We start from the raw sequence: 19426 nt of genomic DNA on the forward strand, positions 1-19426 counted from the left end.
ATTTTTGTTTGAGGGAAGGGAGGAGAGCTACACGTCTTTGTCCTCTAAAATTTAAATGTCCTTCTTCCAAGCCTCTCTGTGCTGTTCTGTATTTGCCAAGCAGGGAACCTAGAGCTGGGACATGGTTCTAGGTTCGTCCTTGGCTCTGGAAACAAAGTTTCGGTGTATTACCTCGAACTGCCGGGAACGGGGGGAAAAGGGTCATCTGCATTGCCTTCCCTTCTAAACCACTAAAAAAAGAGGTATTTGCGGAAGGAGCATTTGAAAGCAAGTCCTGTGGGGGGTGGAGAGGAGTGCTCACTTTTTTGTCGGTGGTGTTTGTTTTTCTACACGAGCAGGACTCGCGTGCTTATGTTTAATTGTTTGTAAACTTGGGCTCTGTCGCGTTTTGCCGAGCGCGGGGGCGGTGTCGGGCCCGGCCCCGCTCCCGCCCACAGGCCCGGCGGGACGGGGTCAGAGCTCCGCCGGCCTCGCCTCCCGCCCGCCCCCGCCATCTTAAACCGCTACGCGCCGGCAGCGAAGCGAGCCCCGTGGTCGCACTGCCGGCGACCATGGCGGGGCCGAGCACGGAAGCTTGGACATGGCTGCTGCGGCCACCCACGGTCACCGAGCTGCTGCTGGTGGCCCTGTGCTGGCTCGGCTGCTACTGGCTGCTGCGGCGACGGCCGCGGGCGCTGTCGGGGCTGCCGCCGGGCCCCGCACCCTGGCCGCTCGTGGGCAACTTCGCCTTCGCCCTTCTGCCGCCTCCGCTGCTGCGCAGGTGGGCGGTGGATGTGAAGGGCGACCGGCTCTCCCCTGCATTCTCGCCTCATGTCTTCCTCACTGGCCTCACCAAGATGTACGGCAGCGTCTTCCGGCTCTTCGTGGGCAGCCGCCCATTCATCGTCCTCAACACTTTCGAGGCGGTGCGGGAGGCGCTGGTGCAGAAGGCGGAGGTGTTCAGCGACCGGCCCTCCGTGCCCATCGTCCTCATGATCACCCATCACAAGGGTAAGCGCCTGGGGCCACCCTCGTCCCGCTCGGGAGCTGCCTCACGCCCGGTCAGGGCCAGCGTGATGTTTAGGAGCTGCTCGGGATCGTGGCTGCTCTACTGAAATTCATAAATAACTCCCACGAATGGTGGACTGAATTTGCTTGCTTTTTGTCCCTCGCCCTGCTTCGCACTCAGAGAGAAACTCGCCCTGCCTTCAGAGGTACAGCATCCCCGCGAAGTTGGCAGTGCTGTGCCGTGCACCGCAGAGCATCTCTGGGAGACTGAAGTGCCTGATCCCTTTGGGTCTGTGAGCAGTAAAGGCAGTCAGGAGCTGCTGAGGTAGCTTTAGACTGGAGAAGAGGAGCCTCGCGGGAGACCTTTTCTCTTTCTCCCCAACTTCCTGAAAAGGGCTTGTAGCCGGGGTGGGGGTGGGGGGAGGGGGTCGATCTCCTGGGTAGATAAGGGATAGGACTAGAGGAAATAGTGGTGGTTTGGCAGTGGAATGGACTGCACGGGGAGATGGTGGAATCACCGTCCGTGGAGGTAATTTATGGAAAGGCTGGATGTGACACTCAGCGCCATGGTCCCATTGACAAGGTGGTGCTCGGTCATGGGCTGGAATCAATCTCGGAGGTCTTTTCCAACCATATTGTTTCTGTTTCTGGCATTTGTGCAGCGGTTTAAGGCACAACTGGTTTGTCACCTGGGGGCTTTCTGATTTTGGCTGTGTGAGGGGAAGAAATTTGGAGTGGTAGCGGCAGCGGAGATCAGGCTTCTGTGGAGTCGTGTGGCTCTGCAGTCCGCGCTGCCTGCGTGCAAGCTGCTGTTGCTGAGATATTTGCAAATGTGTTATTCTGCTTGTCAAAACTTCCTGAGCACATTTGGATTGGGTTGTCTTTTTTTTTTTTTTTAAGAGTCCCAAGAAGATTTACTAGCTTTTGCAGGAAAAAGGCATGAAGAGTTTAAACACGTGCTGGCAATACTGTGGGCAGAATTTCTTCATGTTTAGGTTTTAGATCATTACTGATTTCAGTGTTTATGGAGATATACTTACCCTTTTCCAGTTTAGGAGGTGTGCCCCAGAAGGCTTGTTAATGTGCTAGCTTGTTGTGAAACTTAGCTTTTTTCTTTTTTTTTCCAAGGCTAGGGGAATTTGGTTTGTAAGTGCATGAAACTTTTTTTTTTTTTTTTTGTCTTTACCAGAATAGCCCTAGCAAAGAGAAGAAGAAAGGGACCAGATCATATTTATTAAAGTACTATCAGGTACTATTGCTGAAATCAGTTTAAAGAATAAAAAAAAAAGTTATATATTGCATTGATTTAATAATATTGTTCCAAGACAGATCTTACTGGCACCTTGTTGTCATGCATGAGTATTTTTAGGTACAGTACTTCAGTAAGAACTGGAGGAGGAAGTGGGTAGAGGAGTTAGATAATTTTAGCAGTGCTGTAAATGCCTCGTGTTCAGGCTCATGGTAGATTTCTTTTTCCTTGAATGCCGTGAATTTCAAATATTTCTTGTTTTCTGTCAGATTTTTTTGAATATGGTGAATGAAAGAGTAGCCTGGGCATTTGGCAGCTTCCACCAGTGGTGCTCCAGGAGAGTTGGAGGTACCAGGAGCCTGTTGTCCATAGCCAGAGCAGGCTGCAACCAAGCTCAGGGATGGTGCCTGTCTATGTTGCACTATGGCAGGGACATCGTGTTGCTCTAGGTTTGGTTTAATCTGGGGCAGGGACATTGTGTTGCTTTAGGTTTGGTTTTATCTGGAAGGATACCATAGCTGTGCTCAGGCATGAGGGCTGCAGTATCAGGGCTGCCCAGTGTCCATAAAACATCCTCAACTACTCCATAGTGCTCATGTTAGCAGCATGCTGGATTGCCACAGATGTAGGAGTATTGTAGAGTGAACCGCAGGGATGATGTGTTCTGAGTGCACAAAGGAAGAAGTTGGCAAATATGGACAGTGGAGTCACTGCCCCGCGCAAGCTGGTTCTTAAAATGCCAGTGGAAATTACAGATGCTGTCCCTGTGCTGGCTTGGGTTTAGTGGTGGCATGAGGAGATGACTGAGCATCTGTGATGCTGTGTTTTTGCTAACAGGTGTAATTTTCTCCATATGTGGTTCTTGGGGGACGTAGATGGGTTACAGCTCTCAAACCGGAGGCCTCGAGATTGGTTTGGGAGATAACTTCAGGACTTTGTGGGTAAAATGTTGCTGCAGGTCAGGACAGTGGCAGTTGTGCTAGTAGGTACTAGGAAAGGAAACAAAGGCAGGATGATGGGTAACTTCAGATCTACCACTCACAGTTTGGGTACTACAGCTCTGGAAGGTTTGGTGTCCATTTTGGGTTCCTGCATGTCCTTGGATTCTTTGGGTTCCTTTGTTCTGTAAGTGAGCTATTGTGGTATGAACTTCCAGAGCTATTTTCTTGTAAGCTACATTTCTCTTTACCTTGAGCTGCCCTGCCAGTTATGGTATGGAAGAAAGGGGCTTATCTCAGCTGTGTGGCTCTGTTACATGTAAGATGCAAATAAAATAATTGTGCCTGGGGAAGAGCAGATAGAAGTATCAGAAATGCCAAGTACTGCATTTCAGCAACTTGATTAACAAGTGAGGGAGGCCTTCTTGACTGGATCGAAAGTGCCATAAGAGCTTAAGGGAGAAGGTAGTAGTTAATTCTTAATTGATCACGTATGTTTGCAGAAAGGGAAGTAGTAGAGTGGAGAGACAAGACATTTCTGTGGTCTAATTTTAGTATTTTAGTTTTTTGTATTGTATACTTATGAAGGGTAGCAAAGACTGAATCTGCAGAGTACATGGTGTCTGGGTGGTTGTCTGCATTTATAGCCCTGCTCTGTACATATCCACAATACAGGACAATACAGAAGTTTAATGTTATGGAATTTCATGACTGCTCTGTTTGTCAATGTTCCCAGTATTGTAGCAGCACTAGAGCTAGCAGTAAAAAATGGGAGGATGGAGGAGAGTAAGTAAGCTTTTGCCAGAACTTGCTTCTTGTGAGGATTTAAAATTTTTTTGTGTGTAAAAAAGGGGGAATAAAACGTACTCTGTGGTTTTGTGGGTTTGCTGGTTGTATTGAAAGAGTTTCATTATCAGCTCATAGAAATTAGGCCTCTATAGTGAGCATGAAGTCCTGGTTATTGCTTCAGAATGTATTACTGTATGCCCTTCAGGCTTTTGTTGTTGTTGTTGTTTGTTTTGCTGTAATTTGTTTGCAGGGGATGTTGTTTTTGTTGGTTGGGTTTTTTTTTAAGTATAGAGATGTCTATGCTGAGTAACTTGGCTTTTTAGAGCAGGCAGATTTTCTTTGAAATCCATTATTGTAACTTGGTAGGGATGCAGTTGAGAGTTTGCTATCTTCTCTTACCTTTGTTGTTCTGTCTTTATGCTCTTCTTCCTTGATCTGTCTCTCATGTCATTCTTTCCCAATTTACAAATCAGTTATTAGTATTCTGCAGCAGTTTGGGTTTTGGGGACACCCATGGTCTCTGCAGGACTGCTAGAGAGGCTCACTGGGTGTGAGGAGGTGTGTTGTTGCTGTTAGCTTTTCTGTGGGCCTAGGAGTCTCTTTTATATTCAAGACAATAGTTCTGCTTTCTTTTATGAAAATATTTGGATCCTAAAACTAATTTTCCTAACAACAAAAAAGGGAAGAGATTGTGGATGCATAACCTGTTTTGAAGATGTTTGTTGTGGGATAGAAATAGTAATAACTTTGTTTTGTTCCAAGAAATTCATGTTTCTTTCACAACCCAGCCACAAGCCCTGGAAACCCAAGTTGGTTCTTGGCCAAATTCAGCCCCAAATATACTCCTGTTTTTTCACTTAACCTGCTTGAGGACACCAGTGCTAACAGGAAACAGTTGAGAGAGGAAATCTGGAAAGTTTTTGGTTCTGTTTTTGAAGGGCCAGGAAGTAGGCATTTGAATAGATTGCCTGAGGAATGTCTTCATGCAGAGAAGATGAAATTCAGCTGATTCTGAGCTTGTCCTGACTCTTCCTAATGGTTTTGTTTAGGACGTTTGAAGCTAGGTCATGTGTTTGTATTCTTTTAGCATCAAGGACTAGGAACATTAACTTGTAATAGAAATGTAAGTAATGTTAATTATTGAAATATTGTGCATCCTCTAGCACTTATGTACTACTTCTATTTTCTTATGGCCATTTTTCCTTTTAAATTCCATGTTACGGTTTGCAGTTGACAGAAGAATTGATTTTCCTTTTACAAAGTAATTTTTTATTTCCAGGAAAAAAAAGTGGTATCATTTTACTAGAACAAATCCAGATCTAGGTCATGTTTGATGACTAAACTTTCCCAGGTTAACCAAAGAGTACATTGGAAATCACAGGTTGTGTATTTGTTACCCTGTGGTGTCTTTGGTGTGGTCTTTTAATTCAGCCTAAGAGATGTTTCTGTTTGAAAGTGAGTAATAGGGATTTAATTTAAATAATGTTTCATAATGACACAATCATGCAGAACAAGTGCCTAGGGGCGTCAAAACTGTTGAGATGCAAATCAAGCAGGGTTTTGCCAAGTGTCTCTGAACCTGTTTTTGCCTTCCCAGTTTTCTTGCAGTGTGAGTATCCTGTATTTTTATTATGACTTAAAGATAAAGCTCGTTTGTAATAGACACACTTGCAAAAACTATTGAGAAGTTTGTATAATACGAAGGGGAAAAAATGCGGATCAGTTTATGTTTTAATGTCTTCTGTTATGCTTGCTTAAGAAATTCATGTCTCAGGACATTGGGAAGAAAAGGCTATATTTAACATATGTCCCAGACTAACTGTTGCCTCTTCTCCATCTATTTGTGTCTTGCAAAATCTAATAAAACTAGTGATGTAACTTGAACATTCATTTCAGTGATGAGGAGAAGGAGGGACAGGATTTCTAAAAGCTATAAGAATCATGTGTTTTTCCTTTAGCTCTTAGATAGGTGCTTGGGAGAGATTTTGCTGTGTGTCATTTCCTTCTCTTGGGGCTCTTGGGTTGCAGGCATGTCTAACTATTTCTAATTGAAAACTGGGCATTTTGGTTTCAGTCTCTCCCTTTTTCTTCCAGGTGTAATTTTTGCACCTTATGGCCCTGTCTGGAAGCAACAGAGGAAATTCTCTCTGTCAACACTGCGTCATTTTGGAGTAGGGAGACTCAGCTTAGAGCCTAAAATCATTGAGGAGCTGAACTTTATAAAGGAGGAAATGCTGAAGCATGGGAAGGATTCATTTAATCCCTTCCCAATCATTCGCAATGCAGTGTCCAACGTTATTTGTTCCATGGCCTTTGGCAAGCGTTTTAACTATGAGGATAATGAGTTCAAGACAATGCTGAAGAACATGGCCCGCGCCCTGGAGCTGAGCGTGAACAGCTACCTGATCCTGGTCAACATCTGCCCTTGGCTCTACTACCTTCCCTTTGGGCCTTTCCGGGAGCTTCGGCAAACAGAATTAGACATTACTGCTTTTCTCAAGAGAATAATTGCCCAGCACAGGGATACACTGGATACAACAAATCCCAGGGACTTCATTGACATGTACTTCATCCATGCGGAAGAAGAGAAGAACAACAAGGAGAGCAGTTTTAATGATGATTACCTGTTTTTTATCATTGGTGATCTCTTCATTGCGGGCACAGATACTACTTCCAACACATTGCTGTGGTGCCTACTCTACATGTCTCTTTACCCTGAAGTCCAAGGTGAGATTACTTTTATTCTAGGTGATTTATTCCAGCAATAAAGCTCCAGATGGATGTTCAGAAACAGAAGCAAAAAGCAACAGTGAAGAAATCGTTTGGAGTGCCAATGGTTCGTGTTGTATGTATGATTTGAAAGGCTGGTATGTGATCAGGCATCTTCTATCCTGCTGTTCTATGATGATTTCTGAGTTAGTGCTATGTGTTAAGTGTGAAATGGCCCTTTAATCTGTGAATTTCTTCTGTTTTGGGACAACTTTATCTTTCCCAAGCAATTCCAGGGAGCTCTAGCATGTTTGAAAAACTTTGGCAATTGTGACATTCCAGGCTTATAGAAATGACGTAAGATTGACATAAGGTGTGTGAAGACCATAGCACTAAAGTCTACTTTTATGGCTCCCTGAGCAGGGAGGTTCTTGAGCCTGGCAGAAGAGTCTGAGGAAGTGGAACACTACCTGCTGTAGAGGAAGATCAAATCAGAGATAGCTTAAGCAAACTGGACTTGCAGAAATTCGCAGCACCAGCTGCCAGTGTCATTAGAGGCCCTCTCCCCATCAGTCTTGGGTGCTCAGAGCAGTCAGGTGAATTGCTGATGATGAGGTGTAGGGGCAGGACACATGGAACATGAGACCACAAAAGAGAGGCAGAACAGATTAGTCTTGTTCAGTGTTAGGGAAGGATGAATGAGGGGAAACCTTATGCTATCTACAACTGATATCTGATCAAAAGATGCTAAGAAGATGGAGGCAGTCTCCCTTGAGGTGTGTAGTGAAGGGAAGCAGTGGAAACAACCTACAAGAAAATTCTGATCAGATACTAGGAAAAGAAATTGCCCTGTAAACATGGCAAAGGAGTGACACAGATTGACCTGAGAATTAACAGAATCTCTGGTTATAGAATTTTTCAGAACTAAGTGGGTCATGACTGGTAGTCGTCTCATCTACCCTGAGTTGTATCTGTTTGGAAAAATCTCTTTAAATAGGTCAAGGTCACAGTTTATTGCACAAAGTCAACCAAACTGTTGACCAAAGATTGCAAAATAGGGCATCAGTTTAGTATATGGGAGAGAGAGTTCACTGGGGACAAATGTAAAGTAAACTTTTGTTGTGATTTATTCTTCTGTTTTTAATGTTGTGTTTTATCACACAACATCACACTTGGCTTGATATGCAGTTACAGTAATTTCATGATTACAAGCCGCACCTGATTATAAGCCGCAGCTCCGGGTGTCAGCAACCTTTAGGTCTTTGTCCATATATAAGCCACACCTGATTATAAGCCACACTGTTGTTCGCAGCGAGAACTCGCATGCAACAAAGTTGCCAATTAGTAACAGAATTGCGGGATCACAGGGTTTACTGGCTCGGCTCGGGGCTGAGCGGGCTCGGCTTGCTTGGGGCTGCTGACGGGGCCAGGTGGCCCAGCTCGGCGCTGCCGCTCGGCGGGGCTGCTTGGGGCCGGCCGCCACTGCCACTGGGCTTGCTCGCCCTGACCCAGCACTGCTCCACGGTGGCAGGCAGGGACGGAGCCCCCCCCCGCTCCCGTGGCGGCAAGGGGGGGCGGAGCCCCCGTGGGGCCGGCAGGAGGGAGCCTTCCGCCTCCCCTTCCGCGCTGCTGGCACAGAGTAACCCGCCGCGCAACAGAGTAACCAATTTGTAACAGTCACGCAAGCCCGGGTTTTACTGGCAGGTGCTCGGCTCGGCACCCTAGCTGGCACTTCCGGGGTTGGAAATTTCTGAACTTTTTTCATATATTAGCCGCCCTTGGGTGTAAGCCGCATTTCCGGGGTGGAAGCAAAATTTTAGTCAAAATGGTGCGGCTTATAATCGTGAAATTACTGTACGTGAATTAGATATATTCTAAATTACACAAATGGAATCCAGAAGAGTTCATTTTTTTAACCTTTTTTCCTTCTGCCTGGTGCTGTATGTGTATGTGATGGTCAATTTTCACTTTTCTGCTGATCTCTAACAGTTTTATTACCTCTCTCTGATTTCTCCTTACGCTGTGGCTCTTGTCAAGTAATCTAAATATGCTCAGTAGTCCAGACTGTATCAGTTTTAGTATCCCATTCCTTATATCCTGATTGCCTTGGAGTTATGAGTAGGCCCATTCTTTTTTTTCCTGGTAATACATTTCTCTTAAATGTATTTCCTCCCTAGAGAAAATACCTGAATTGTGAATCTTTTAGAAGTAACAAAAGTTGCTTTCAGATATGGAAAGGCAAACTAAGGGCTGTCAGAGAGGAAAAAAAGTAACTTCACGACTATAAGACGCACCCTTTTGACTAAAATTTTGATCGAAACTCGGAAGTGCGCTTTATAATCCGGTGTGCCTTACATATGGACAAAGTTCGGAAATTTGCCAACCTGGAAGTGCGAGCTCCACGCCGCGAGCACCACGCCGCAAGCCACGAGCACCGAGCCACGTGCCGCACCAGCTGTGAGAGCCGCGTGCTGCACCAGCCGGCGCCAGGGGCGGGCGGGAGTGCCAGGGCCCACGGCACAGAGAGCCTGTGACTGCGTTTAAAGGCTGTGCCGATCTGTGAAAAATGTTTCCAAATTGAGCACCTGCCAGTAAACCCTGTGATTGCGTGATTCCCTTACTATTTGGTTACTTTATTACGTGTGGATCCTTGCTGCAAAAAAAAGTGTGCCTTCTACATGGTGCTCCTTCTACATGGACAAAGTTCGGAAACACTGCGCCGCACCTTTCCCAAGCAAAAAGTTGAGTCGCTTGCATTGTTTAGACTACGGGATTGTTTGGATGTGGTGATTTAGACGAATCCCGCATTTCTGACCACGATAAATCAATCAGACAAAAACTTCTTGCCTACCCATGGATGAAGGTGTTACTGAGGGAGGGTGTTAACAGGGAGAGTGACTTCGAAATGGCTCCACAGACGAGACTTGCTTACGATGCAGATTTTAAATTGAAAGTAATCAACCATGCAAAAGAACATAGAAATAGATCTGCAGCTAGAGAATACAACATTAATGAGTCCATGGTGCGCAAGTGAAGAAAGCAAGAAGACCTACGTCTTGCAAAGAAGACAAAGAAAAGTTTCCACAGAAATAAAGCAAGATGACCGCAACTAGAAGACAGACTGGACCGATGGATTTCCAAACAAAGAGCAGCTGGCAGAAGCTTCTCAACTGTTGCCATTCGGATAAAAGCCAAAGCGCTGGCAAATGAAATGGGTATAAATGACTTTAAAGCAGGCAGCTCTCTCTTTAAAGCAGGCAGCTCTCTATCTGTACCAGAATGAAGGTTTCTCAGCAGCTACCAGCGGATTACGAGGAAAAGTTAGCCAGCTTCCGCAGTCACTGCAAAAGCAAGATCGCTGAAAAAAATATACAAGCCGACCACATCATCAATATGGACAAAATCCCCCCTCACCTTTGATATGCTGCTGACCCGAACTGTAGAGAGAACTGGAATACCCACGGTACCAGTTTGCACCACAGGAAACCAAAAGACATAATTTACTGTAGTTCTCAGTGTTTTGTCAAATGGGCAGAAATTACCCCCAATGGTAATGTTTAAAAGAAAAACGTTGCCTAAAGAAACATTTCCAGCTGGAATATTTGTTGAAGTGAATCTGAAAGGCTGGATGGATGAAGAGATAATGAGGAATTGGCTATCAGTAGTTTACGTTTGCAGACTGGATGGATTTTTTCATGCATCGCTGGCATTGTTGCTTTACGACTCCACGCATGCCCACAAAACAGAAAGTGTGAAAGCCCTGGTGAAAAAGACTAACTCGGAGCTTGCTGTAATACTGGGTGGTTTCACCAAAGAAGTGCAACCACTGGTCATAAGTGTCATTTGTTCCTTCAAGTCAAAACTGCGAATTATGTGGGAAAACTGGATGGTGGAAGGAGAGCACTCCTTCACAAAGACCAGGAGGCAACACCGGGCAAGTTATGCCACTGTGTGCCAGTGGATAGCGGATGCCTGGGGTAAAGTAACCGCCACAACTATCATCCGAGGGTTTGCCAGGGTCGACATCATTCCTGGACTGACCAGTGACAGCATCGAGAGTACCAAAACTGATGACTCTGAGGATGAAGATACGGGCAATACGGGTTCGGGTTTGCTGGATGCCACCGTCACCCAATTGATGATTTCTGATATGGAGGATGAAGAGTTTGAAGGTTTCATGGAAGATGAATAGAGCTGACTGAAAAATAAAGCTGTTTAAAAATAAAGCTGTTTAAAAGTTTCATAGAAGTGAGTGATTTTTCTCTGTGTTTTTTTAGTGATTGGATTCTTTTAGGCTGCATTTAAAGGCTACTCCGATATGTTGCAAAGGTTTGCAAATTGAGCACCTGCCTGTAAACCCACATTCACGCAATTCTTTCTGTATACTTTTTCCTTTGCAAAGGTTTGGAAGTTCAGCACCTGCCCATAAACCTGCATGTTGGGTGTTGGGGGAGTCTTTTACTCTTTCCCTCAGTGGAGAAATTTTTCACATTATCATGCTAAGAAAGCTGGCCAGGTGGATCCCTTAGCTTTTAATTGCTCAAGACAAAAGGGAGGGGTGGGGGTGGATGGTCGTGGGTTGCTTTGTGCTTCTGGGGGGACTATCCCGCCTGCCCGAACGCAGAGGAGAGAGGTTTTTTCTCCGTGGTGGGATCTGCCCTGTACTCCGTCACTGCTAAAGCTTCCTGCTTCTGAGAACAGTGCTGAGAACTGGGATGCAAATGGTGAGCGGAGAGCCTTCCTTCACCCTTCTCCCACCTGGGGCAGCCCTGCTACTGCCGCCTCGCTTCCCTGCTCCTGCAGCTGTTACACCTGAGGAGGCTGCCCCGCCCCGCTCTCCACCGGGACGATGCAGAAAAGAGTGTCTGTGACTGGAAAAGGAACTGAGACCGAGTTTCGTTCTGTTTTGTCACTGATTTTTCATAGCTGATGTTGTTCTTGTTTGTGTTGTAGATATATCAGTAGAGAACTGCTTTTCTTAAACCTATACTTTTTGCCTGAGAGCCCCTTAATTTCCAAGTTACAGTAAACTGGGAGGGAGGGGATTTTCACTCTCCATTTTAGGAAAAGTTCCTGCCTTTTTCCTTACAATACTGTCCCCTAAACCAGGACACTGCGTTCGCACGATTGTTTCTGTATCCTTTTTCCTTTGCAATGGTTTGCAAATTCAGCACCTGCCTGTAAACCCCGTGATTGCGCGATTCCGTTACTAATTTGTTACTTTGTTGTGCGCAGATCCTCACTGCAAAAAAAAGTGCACCTTATAGTCCAGTGTGCCTTATATATGGACAAAGTTTGTAAATTTGCCAACTCCCGGAGGTGCACCTTATAGTCATGAAATTACTGTATTTTTCTCTTTGAAAAACAGTTTTGCTTTTAACACGGAAATAGAAAATGATGTGGATGGACAATATGGTGAAGCCATGGGGAGTATTTAGTTTGTTCTGTTTCCTGACTTTGTTTTGGTCCTTGACTTCTGAAGATCTGTGACATTCTTAAATATATGAAAAGCGGTGGAGCAGTTCAAATAAAATGCTGTTGCAGAGACTGCTGGAGTTTACATTTTGCAGCTGGTAATGTGAGCAGCAGTTTGGCTTCTCTCTGTATAGTTCCTCATATTTTTAGAAACTGAACAAATGAGATGTTCAGGATAAAGCACTGACATTTGATATGAGACAGTTTCCTTAATTTATAAATTTCTTTCATATATTGCAAACTTTATTCATTTGTTTAGATTACTGTGGACATGCATGCCTGAATATAGGGCTATGATAGGTCCCTAAAAAAAGTAGCAAACCCCCTCAAAGAAAGTCCTGGGGAGCTGCCCCATCAGCATGTCTCTTGCTGTGTTTTTTGTGTTTTTTAATGTTCCTCGTGCATGATCTTTTCTTCTGGGGCAAGCCCAGTAGATGGCAGCAGCGGCTCGTTAGATACAGTTCAGGCAGCACTTGGTGATGCTACTCGGGAAACTGGGACGGTTTTTTCGCATTGAGCTTTTGTTTGATCTTGTATCAGTACTAAGCAGAAAAAAGAGCAAAAACGCAGTGAATCAGCAGCCTGGTAGGAAAAGGCAAGTATAACAACCACAAAGTATACAGGATATAAAGGGTAAAAAATGAAAACTGACTTTCATTATTTTTGATTAAAGGTTAGTTTTGAGGTCTCCTCTTTCGAGACTGGCTTTTGTGGTGTAGCCAGGTTGCAAGTTACCTGTAAGAAGAGGCACATCATCCTGTATGTACTTAGGTGAAGCAAATCCTGAATCTTGGAAACTTCTATGAAGCGAATTCTTGTATGATAAAGCTTCAGTGAAATGAAAGGGGCAAGCAAATAATTTGATATTTTTTGCCTCCCATGAATGAGAAAGTAGATAAGTTCATGTTCATGACTTTTTTCTTTTTTTTTTTTTTTTTTTTTTTTTTTTTTTTTTTTTTTTTTTTTTTTGACTTTGCAGAAGGGTTGTGTGGGAAAGGAGCATCTGCTGCTGCCTCTGGGGGAAATGGGAAATACCTGAGTTTAAATTCTGTGAATAGGAAGTAGGAAATGGCAAGAACAAGTTAAATGGCTTCAATGCTTGCAGAAACAGCACCAGAATTCCTGCTCCAGAATGAAGTATCTGAAGCTGCATGAAAAATTTTGCCATCTCTTCATACTCAGGCACGCACTGCACGCAGTTCTCTTACCATTCAAATTTTTAGTTGCAGAGCAGAAGCTTGATGTTTTCATCATTCAGGTTACTGTATGATTAAACTCCTAAAGTAAGATTATGAATACGTTTGGAATAGCAACAGGACTTTTCCTGTACTTTTCCAATACTGAAGTGCTAGCAATGTCTGTCATCTCAGTAGCTTTACTCGTGACTGTTGACAAGATTGTGCCTAGGTCATTTTCTTCTTAGCTGAGTCTGTTCCTAAGGCTAATTTTGGCATAGCTGTTTCAGCTGGGAATCACATCTGGAAGTAATTTTTGAGAAATCTATGTAAACAGTGAAGCATATGAAATTAAGATGATGTCTTGTCATATATGTCTTTTGACTTCTTTATTTTGCTTGCTCCTTTTGAATAGAAAAAGTTCATGCAGAAATCGAAGCAGTTCTAGGACGTGACAAAGTTCCCTCTCTTGCTCACAAGGCTCAAATGCCCTTCACAGAGGCGACCATTATGGAAGTGCAGAGGATGACTGCAGTTGTTCCCCTTTCTATTCCTCGAATGGCCTCAGAAACTGCTGGTAAGCATTTCTAGAGACTTGTTGCTGCAGCATTTCCTCTGGGGATGAAGATCTAATGGGACATCCAGTGATAATTTACAAAGACCTAATTTACATATTAGACCTGTAGAACAAATATGTAAAGTGGCCTTTCTGGGAAACAGGATGCCTTGACATAGTTCTGTACATAAGCAGCATGTCGGACCTGACATCCAACAGTTTTTCTAATCTCCAGTTACTTCTTCTCTGTGGGTCAGCTTGTATTCATTAATATACTTAGTCATAGTTGTCAGCTGAGACTTCGCCTTTGTACCTGAAACAGCAAAGCTGTTTTTGGCATTCTGAGACAGAGGTCTGAAAACATCAGTTTAGAGTGGTTGGTTTGCTAAAGGCTTATACCATTGACCTCCATATATGCAGAAAATGTTAAGAAAACATCAGTTTAGAGTAGTTGGTTTCCTAAAGGCTTATACCATTGACCTCCATATAGGCAGAAAATGTTAAGAAATATCCTCTTCCAACTCATCTATATGTTTTCATAAACATAAGTTAGCACTGGCCAAAGTCAGTGTAAAAGAGCAATGCTTGGCTTTTAAACCTATTACTGAATTGATCTGCTTTTTTAAATGTTTGGATTTGCAGGACAGTGAGGTGCAACAAGCTGAAATGAAACCAGTTATTTCAAAACCCTTGTGTCACAACAGTTCAAAATCTATCCTTTGACAGTGGTGGGACTCTGTGACAGCAGAGAAGCAGGAGAAAACTGGGTCACAGCATTGGGGTGCTGCAGGGTGCATTTCTGACAATTGCTGCTTCCTTCTCTCTGCAGAAGCTGTTGTAGTTTGGTGTCTTTCCAGCTGCTCAGGCTTGTGTGATTCTGACTCAATTAGGGTAGCAGAGATCATCTTTGCCTTCAGCTTTTGCTACATTTGCAGCCCACAGCTACGGATCCATACAAATTTTTGTGACATCCTCTTGTCTTTTTACTGGCATTTTCCCCATGTTTCCTTCTAGCAACTTGTCACATCTCTGTCTCTGCTTTTATCAAAGTGCTCCAGGGATATACTATTCCTAAGGGTAGTGTGATTGTGCCCAACCTGTGGTCAGTACATAGAGATCCTAACATTTGGGAGAAACCAGATGAATTTCAACCATCAAGATTTCTGGATGAAAATGGCCATCTAATAAAGAAAGAGTCATTCATTCCTTTTGGAATGGGTAAGATAATCCACATGGTGTCATTAGCTGGGTGGGTGGGTGGTTGGTGTTTCAAGTGTCAGGCCTTGGGGGTAAGAGATGTAAAAGTTGCACATAGTACCAATTATAGAAGAAGATTTATTATCACAGTTGGTAGCTTGCAAAATGGTTTGGGTTTCTAAATAGCCAGTTGCCAGACAGAAATTGTGAATTGTCCTTTGATAATACTTTTGCTGTGGATGTAAATATTGTTAATATGAACTAGTACAGATGAGCAAGGCTTAGACTCAAATACAGGAGGTCAGAGTTCATAGCTTAATGGTAACTTGAGCCTTTTTTGGACTATGGTAGCACAGGAATTAGATATGTTTTAACAAATAGATCTACTGTATAAAGCCAGTAATGCCTCTCTTTTAACTGTTCTTTAGGTAAACGTGTGTGCATGGGAGAGCAGTTGGCAAAAATGGAACTCTTCTTGATTTTTTCAAGTCTTATGCAAAGTTTTACCTTTATCTACCCTGAAAATGCTGCAAAACCATCCATGGAGGGAAGGTTTGGTCTGACTTTAGCTCCATGTCCATTCAACATAATAGCTTTGAAGAAATGATACAGCGTGAAAAAAAGATTAAACAAAGAAATGCTGCACTTTTAAAATTCAGCTCTTTCTTTTTTATTATTTCCAGCTTATTTTGTTAAATTTTTTCTGGAAAGAGCAGCCTAATTGTGTAGGCTTTCCTGGTCAGGGAGAATGATCCATTTAGACTTCTGGAAAGAGATTTTTTTTTTTGTCCGTTGTTGCATTCCACAAATGAACTGACAGCATAGTTTTAAATTTGATACTAAAACTTGGTGGGCTTAGTCTCTGTCTATTACTGTCAATTTGTCAAATGTTGATTATGGGAGAATGGTTCAAAACATTTGTTACTGTTCTGACAAATGGTAATTGTGAAAGATTGTGAAAGTAGCGCATAAACATTTCATTTACCAAAGGAGTGAAGCTCATAATGTAATATTGAAAGTATTAATAAATGAGCGATTGTTAGCATTTTCTGTGAAAAGAAAGATTGTAACTGAGCTTAAATAATTATGTATACTTTTTGGAAATTACCAAATGACATTACTTTTAATCTTGGAGGATTCTTTTTTGCAAGTAACTTACAGGTGTAGTAGATTGGATCCAAATATCCTTGAGATTCAGGGCTCACTATACAAAAGCAGGTACCAAGTCTGAAAAGCCAGGATTTGAGGCCAAATGAATCTTTGAATATGCCCTATTCTCCACGTGAAGTGAGGGTGCAACATCTACATGCAGATGTTTTTACGAATGAGAGCGGAATTCTCTAACAAGAAACAGCAGAACTCTCTTCTCTCTGGTGCCAAACATATTCAAGACATCTGTGCTGCCTCTTGACATTCATTGTTTCCCTCGTGGCAGCAGTGGCTGCAGGCTGGACAGGACCAGCAGCTGCTCACTAGGGAAAACACCACATGTGTAGTCCTGAAGTTGAAACTGGCACTCAGGTTTTTCATCCACAGGCACTGTGGACAGTACCGCCACAACCTCTGGCTTTGGGAACTGGAGTCTTCAAATATGGCATCACTACAGCAGTACAGGTGAAGGCCTTTTACATTTACCATGGAACAGGAGGAAGCTGACAAACTTGAGATTTGAATATAATGACTCTCTCTTTGTTATCTTCCATATAGAGTAAAAATATCTGTAGTTCATATAGTTTTAGTGTGTCAGTACCTTACTCTTTTCACGTGCACAATCTTTGTGCTGTTAACCACTGTCAGAGCAGCTGCCAAGGAAACCTCGTGTTGATTGTTTCAGAACAGGGAACTCTGTCTTGCCTTGTATATTGAACATGGAAAGTGATCTTTTGGGGGAATATGTAACAACTAACCTTTAAATTGTTGTTCTTAATAATTGTTAAATCTCTCTATGCTCCTTTTGATCTATCAGAATTTCATATCACATGAATTAAGTTCTTATATACTCTTCTAAAGATTTTTTTTCTCCTCACTGGACATCTAGAGAATACCCAGAGCTCTCCTAATGTCAAGTTTACAAGACTGGAATGTGAATTTGAATGTAATTTAGAATTGGGTATTCCACAGCAGAAACGAAACCTAAATTGTAAAAGAAGAGACAACTTTTCAGGTTTAAATTGATGTCTGGTTTTGTCACTTTTAACCTGGAAGTTTTAAAAGCAAGGTAGTGCCTAAAAAAGACTGTAAGATAGATATTTTGCATTTAAATTAAAGTTTTCTGTTACTTGTTTTGAATAACAGGGTGCCTTAATTTCTTATTTGGTTGGTCAGGTATCCCACTGTTTGTGTGAAAACTTTCAGTTCTTAGTTAGGTTAACTTTGGGCTACGTAGGCCTGTGGATTTGGGTTTTTTTGGTATGAAGTTTTTGAAAACTTAGTACAATAAAAATTTGAGTTTGGTACCAGTGAACTTGCTGTAAAACCTGACAGTACTGAAGAATTAAGCACTTTATTTAATTTTTTATTTTCCAATGAATATATAGATTTTGTGGAGTTGGGATTTTTGTCTGGAAATCCTAAAAGTATGCTTAATTGAGAAGCTAAAATTAAGTGCTGATAATATTTATCTTTCTGCTAAAATACCTGTTTCAACGACATAATGATGTTGGTGTGCAACTGATCACTTGTACATATACCTGTCCTTTTAATCAATGAGGACACATTTGAAAAGCACTTTAGTATTTTTTACAGATTTCTAAGAAGATGCAATTCACATAATCCCCTGCTATGTGAAACTGTACATACTTGTGGTTGTTTTGCCTGCTGAGTTTTGTTTAAAATGTCACCTTTGAAAACTGTCCTTTGAAAATTAACCTTCTGCAAATACTGCTTGGAGAATGTGTTTTTTGGTGGTACCAGTAATCAAAAGCTAAAATTACTGGTGAGAATTTCCAACCACTTCAAGGTGGGCTAGAATATAGGATGCTGTTGGAAATGACAATAAAAACCTGCCTTTTATACCTTCCAGGTGCACTGAAATTTTCACAGAATACCATAAGAGTAGCTAAACAATAACATAAAAGCAGCAAAATCTGTGGTTTTCAAAGTGTGTTGCCATCTTTGGTAAACTGTAAAGAGTGGTAGCAGATTTGGTTTGTTTTTGTAACATTCTCTTTTTAACAGAGGATGCATCTCAAACACCTTGTTGAAAAATGTATGTTCAGATAAGTGGGTCACTGTTTCTGAATGCTGAAAATACCTTTATTTCTAAAATTACTTAGCTTCAATGTATTTTTATTTTGAATAAAGTAATTCCCACGTAAGTGTTTCACAACTTTGCATAGTCATTTCAATAAGTTCCACTTACTGACTAAACTTGTGGTGTTTGGTATCTTACATCTTGCAGAAAAAGCTTCTGAGTGAGAAAATGTTAAACATGCTTTGGATGAGGAGTGAAGGGGGTAGGGAAACAAAGTGAAGTTGAGAAAATTCAGGCATGTTAGGATCAATTTTTTTAAAAACACTGTTATCCAGAATAAAAAAAAGAGGGAAAGGTGAAGATAAAAGAGCAAATGAATTGTCAGCAGGAGCAGATGTGCAGTCTGCAGGAAAGAAAACCTGGGCAGAAGTTGAGGTGTAGTTTCTTTGGACTCCTGGCATCGAGGGAGGCAGAGGGCAGAGAGGGAAAGGGGTGCCGAGGGGGAGTGTGGGGGAGAGGGCAAAGAGCGCCCAAGGGGTCTCAGGGGAAAGCGGGAGATCCTTCCATATGGAAAGTGGGGGGGGGGCTGAGCAGGAGTCAACTGAAGTGTTTGTGGGGAAGGGGTGGGTATCAGCACTGCTTTTTTGCAGGTTACTTGGCATACTGTTTTTTGGGTTTTTTTGGGAGGGGTTATTTTGTTTGTTTGTTTATTTATTGGTTTTGTTTTGGTTTTTTAAGAGAGATTCATTAATTGCCACTCAGGTGTCATTGATATACACAAAGATCATCAAGGATGTGTCTCTGGGTAAAACTGTTTCCACAGCCACTTCCTGCTTCTGCCTAATCCAGGTGATTTGTTTGTAGTAGGTTTGTGGTACAAAGTGCAGATATGAGGCTACAAGACTTTATTTGAATAAAACAAGCTGCTTAATGTTTACCCCAATGCTGACTCAAGTAGTAATTGCTGTGTTGTCAGCTGCTGCTGTTGCTGACTTGAAGTAGAGGTCTTTCTGGTGATAAGTGAATTAGATGGAAAATTAGGGCAGTCTGCACCTGATACGATTCATCTGTTAGTGTTTATAATGGAAGAACTTTTTTGTTGTTTCATTATATTTGTTGTTATATGTCTTGTGCTAGCCTGGAAATAAACTCCCCTTC

General features: G+C 42.6%; 1 protein-coding gene across 1 annotated transcript; it reads left to right on the forward strand.

The window, feature by feature from the left end:
* Positions 1 to 468: 468 nt before the first annotated feature.
* Positions 469 to 18404, forward strand: LOC116996710 (cytochrome P450 2U1). The gene is made up of 5 exons (XM_033060651.1): positions 469 to 990; positions 6058 to 6690; positions 13738 to 13899; positions 14929 to 15096; positions 15504 to 18404. The coding sequence occupies exons 1-5, from the start codon at positions 552 to 554 to the stop codon at positions 15680 to 15682; spliced, it is 1581 nt and encodes a 526-aa protein (XP_032916542.1). The 5' UTR covers positions 469 to 551; the 3' UTR covers positions 15683 to 18404.
* The last annotated feature ends 1022 nt before the right edge of the window (positions 18405 to 19426 follow it).

This window comes from Catharus ustulatus, chromosome 5, assembly GCF_009819885.2.
Source record: "Catharus ustulatus isolate bCatUst1 chromosome 5, bCatUst1.pri.v2, whole genome shotgun sequence".
NCBI lineage: Eukaryota > Metazoa > Chordata > Aves > Passeriformes > Turdidae > Catharus > Catharus ustulatus.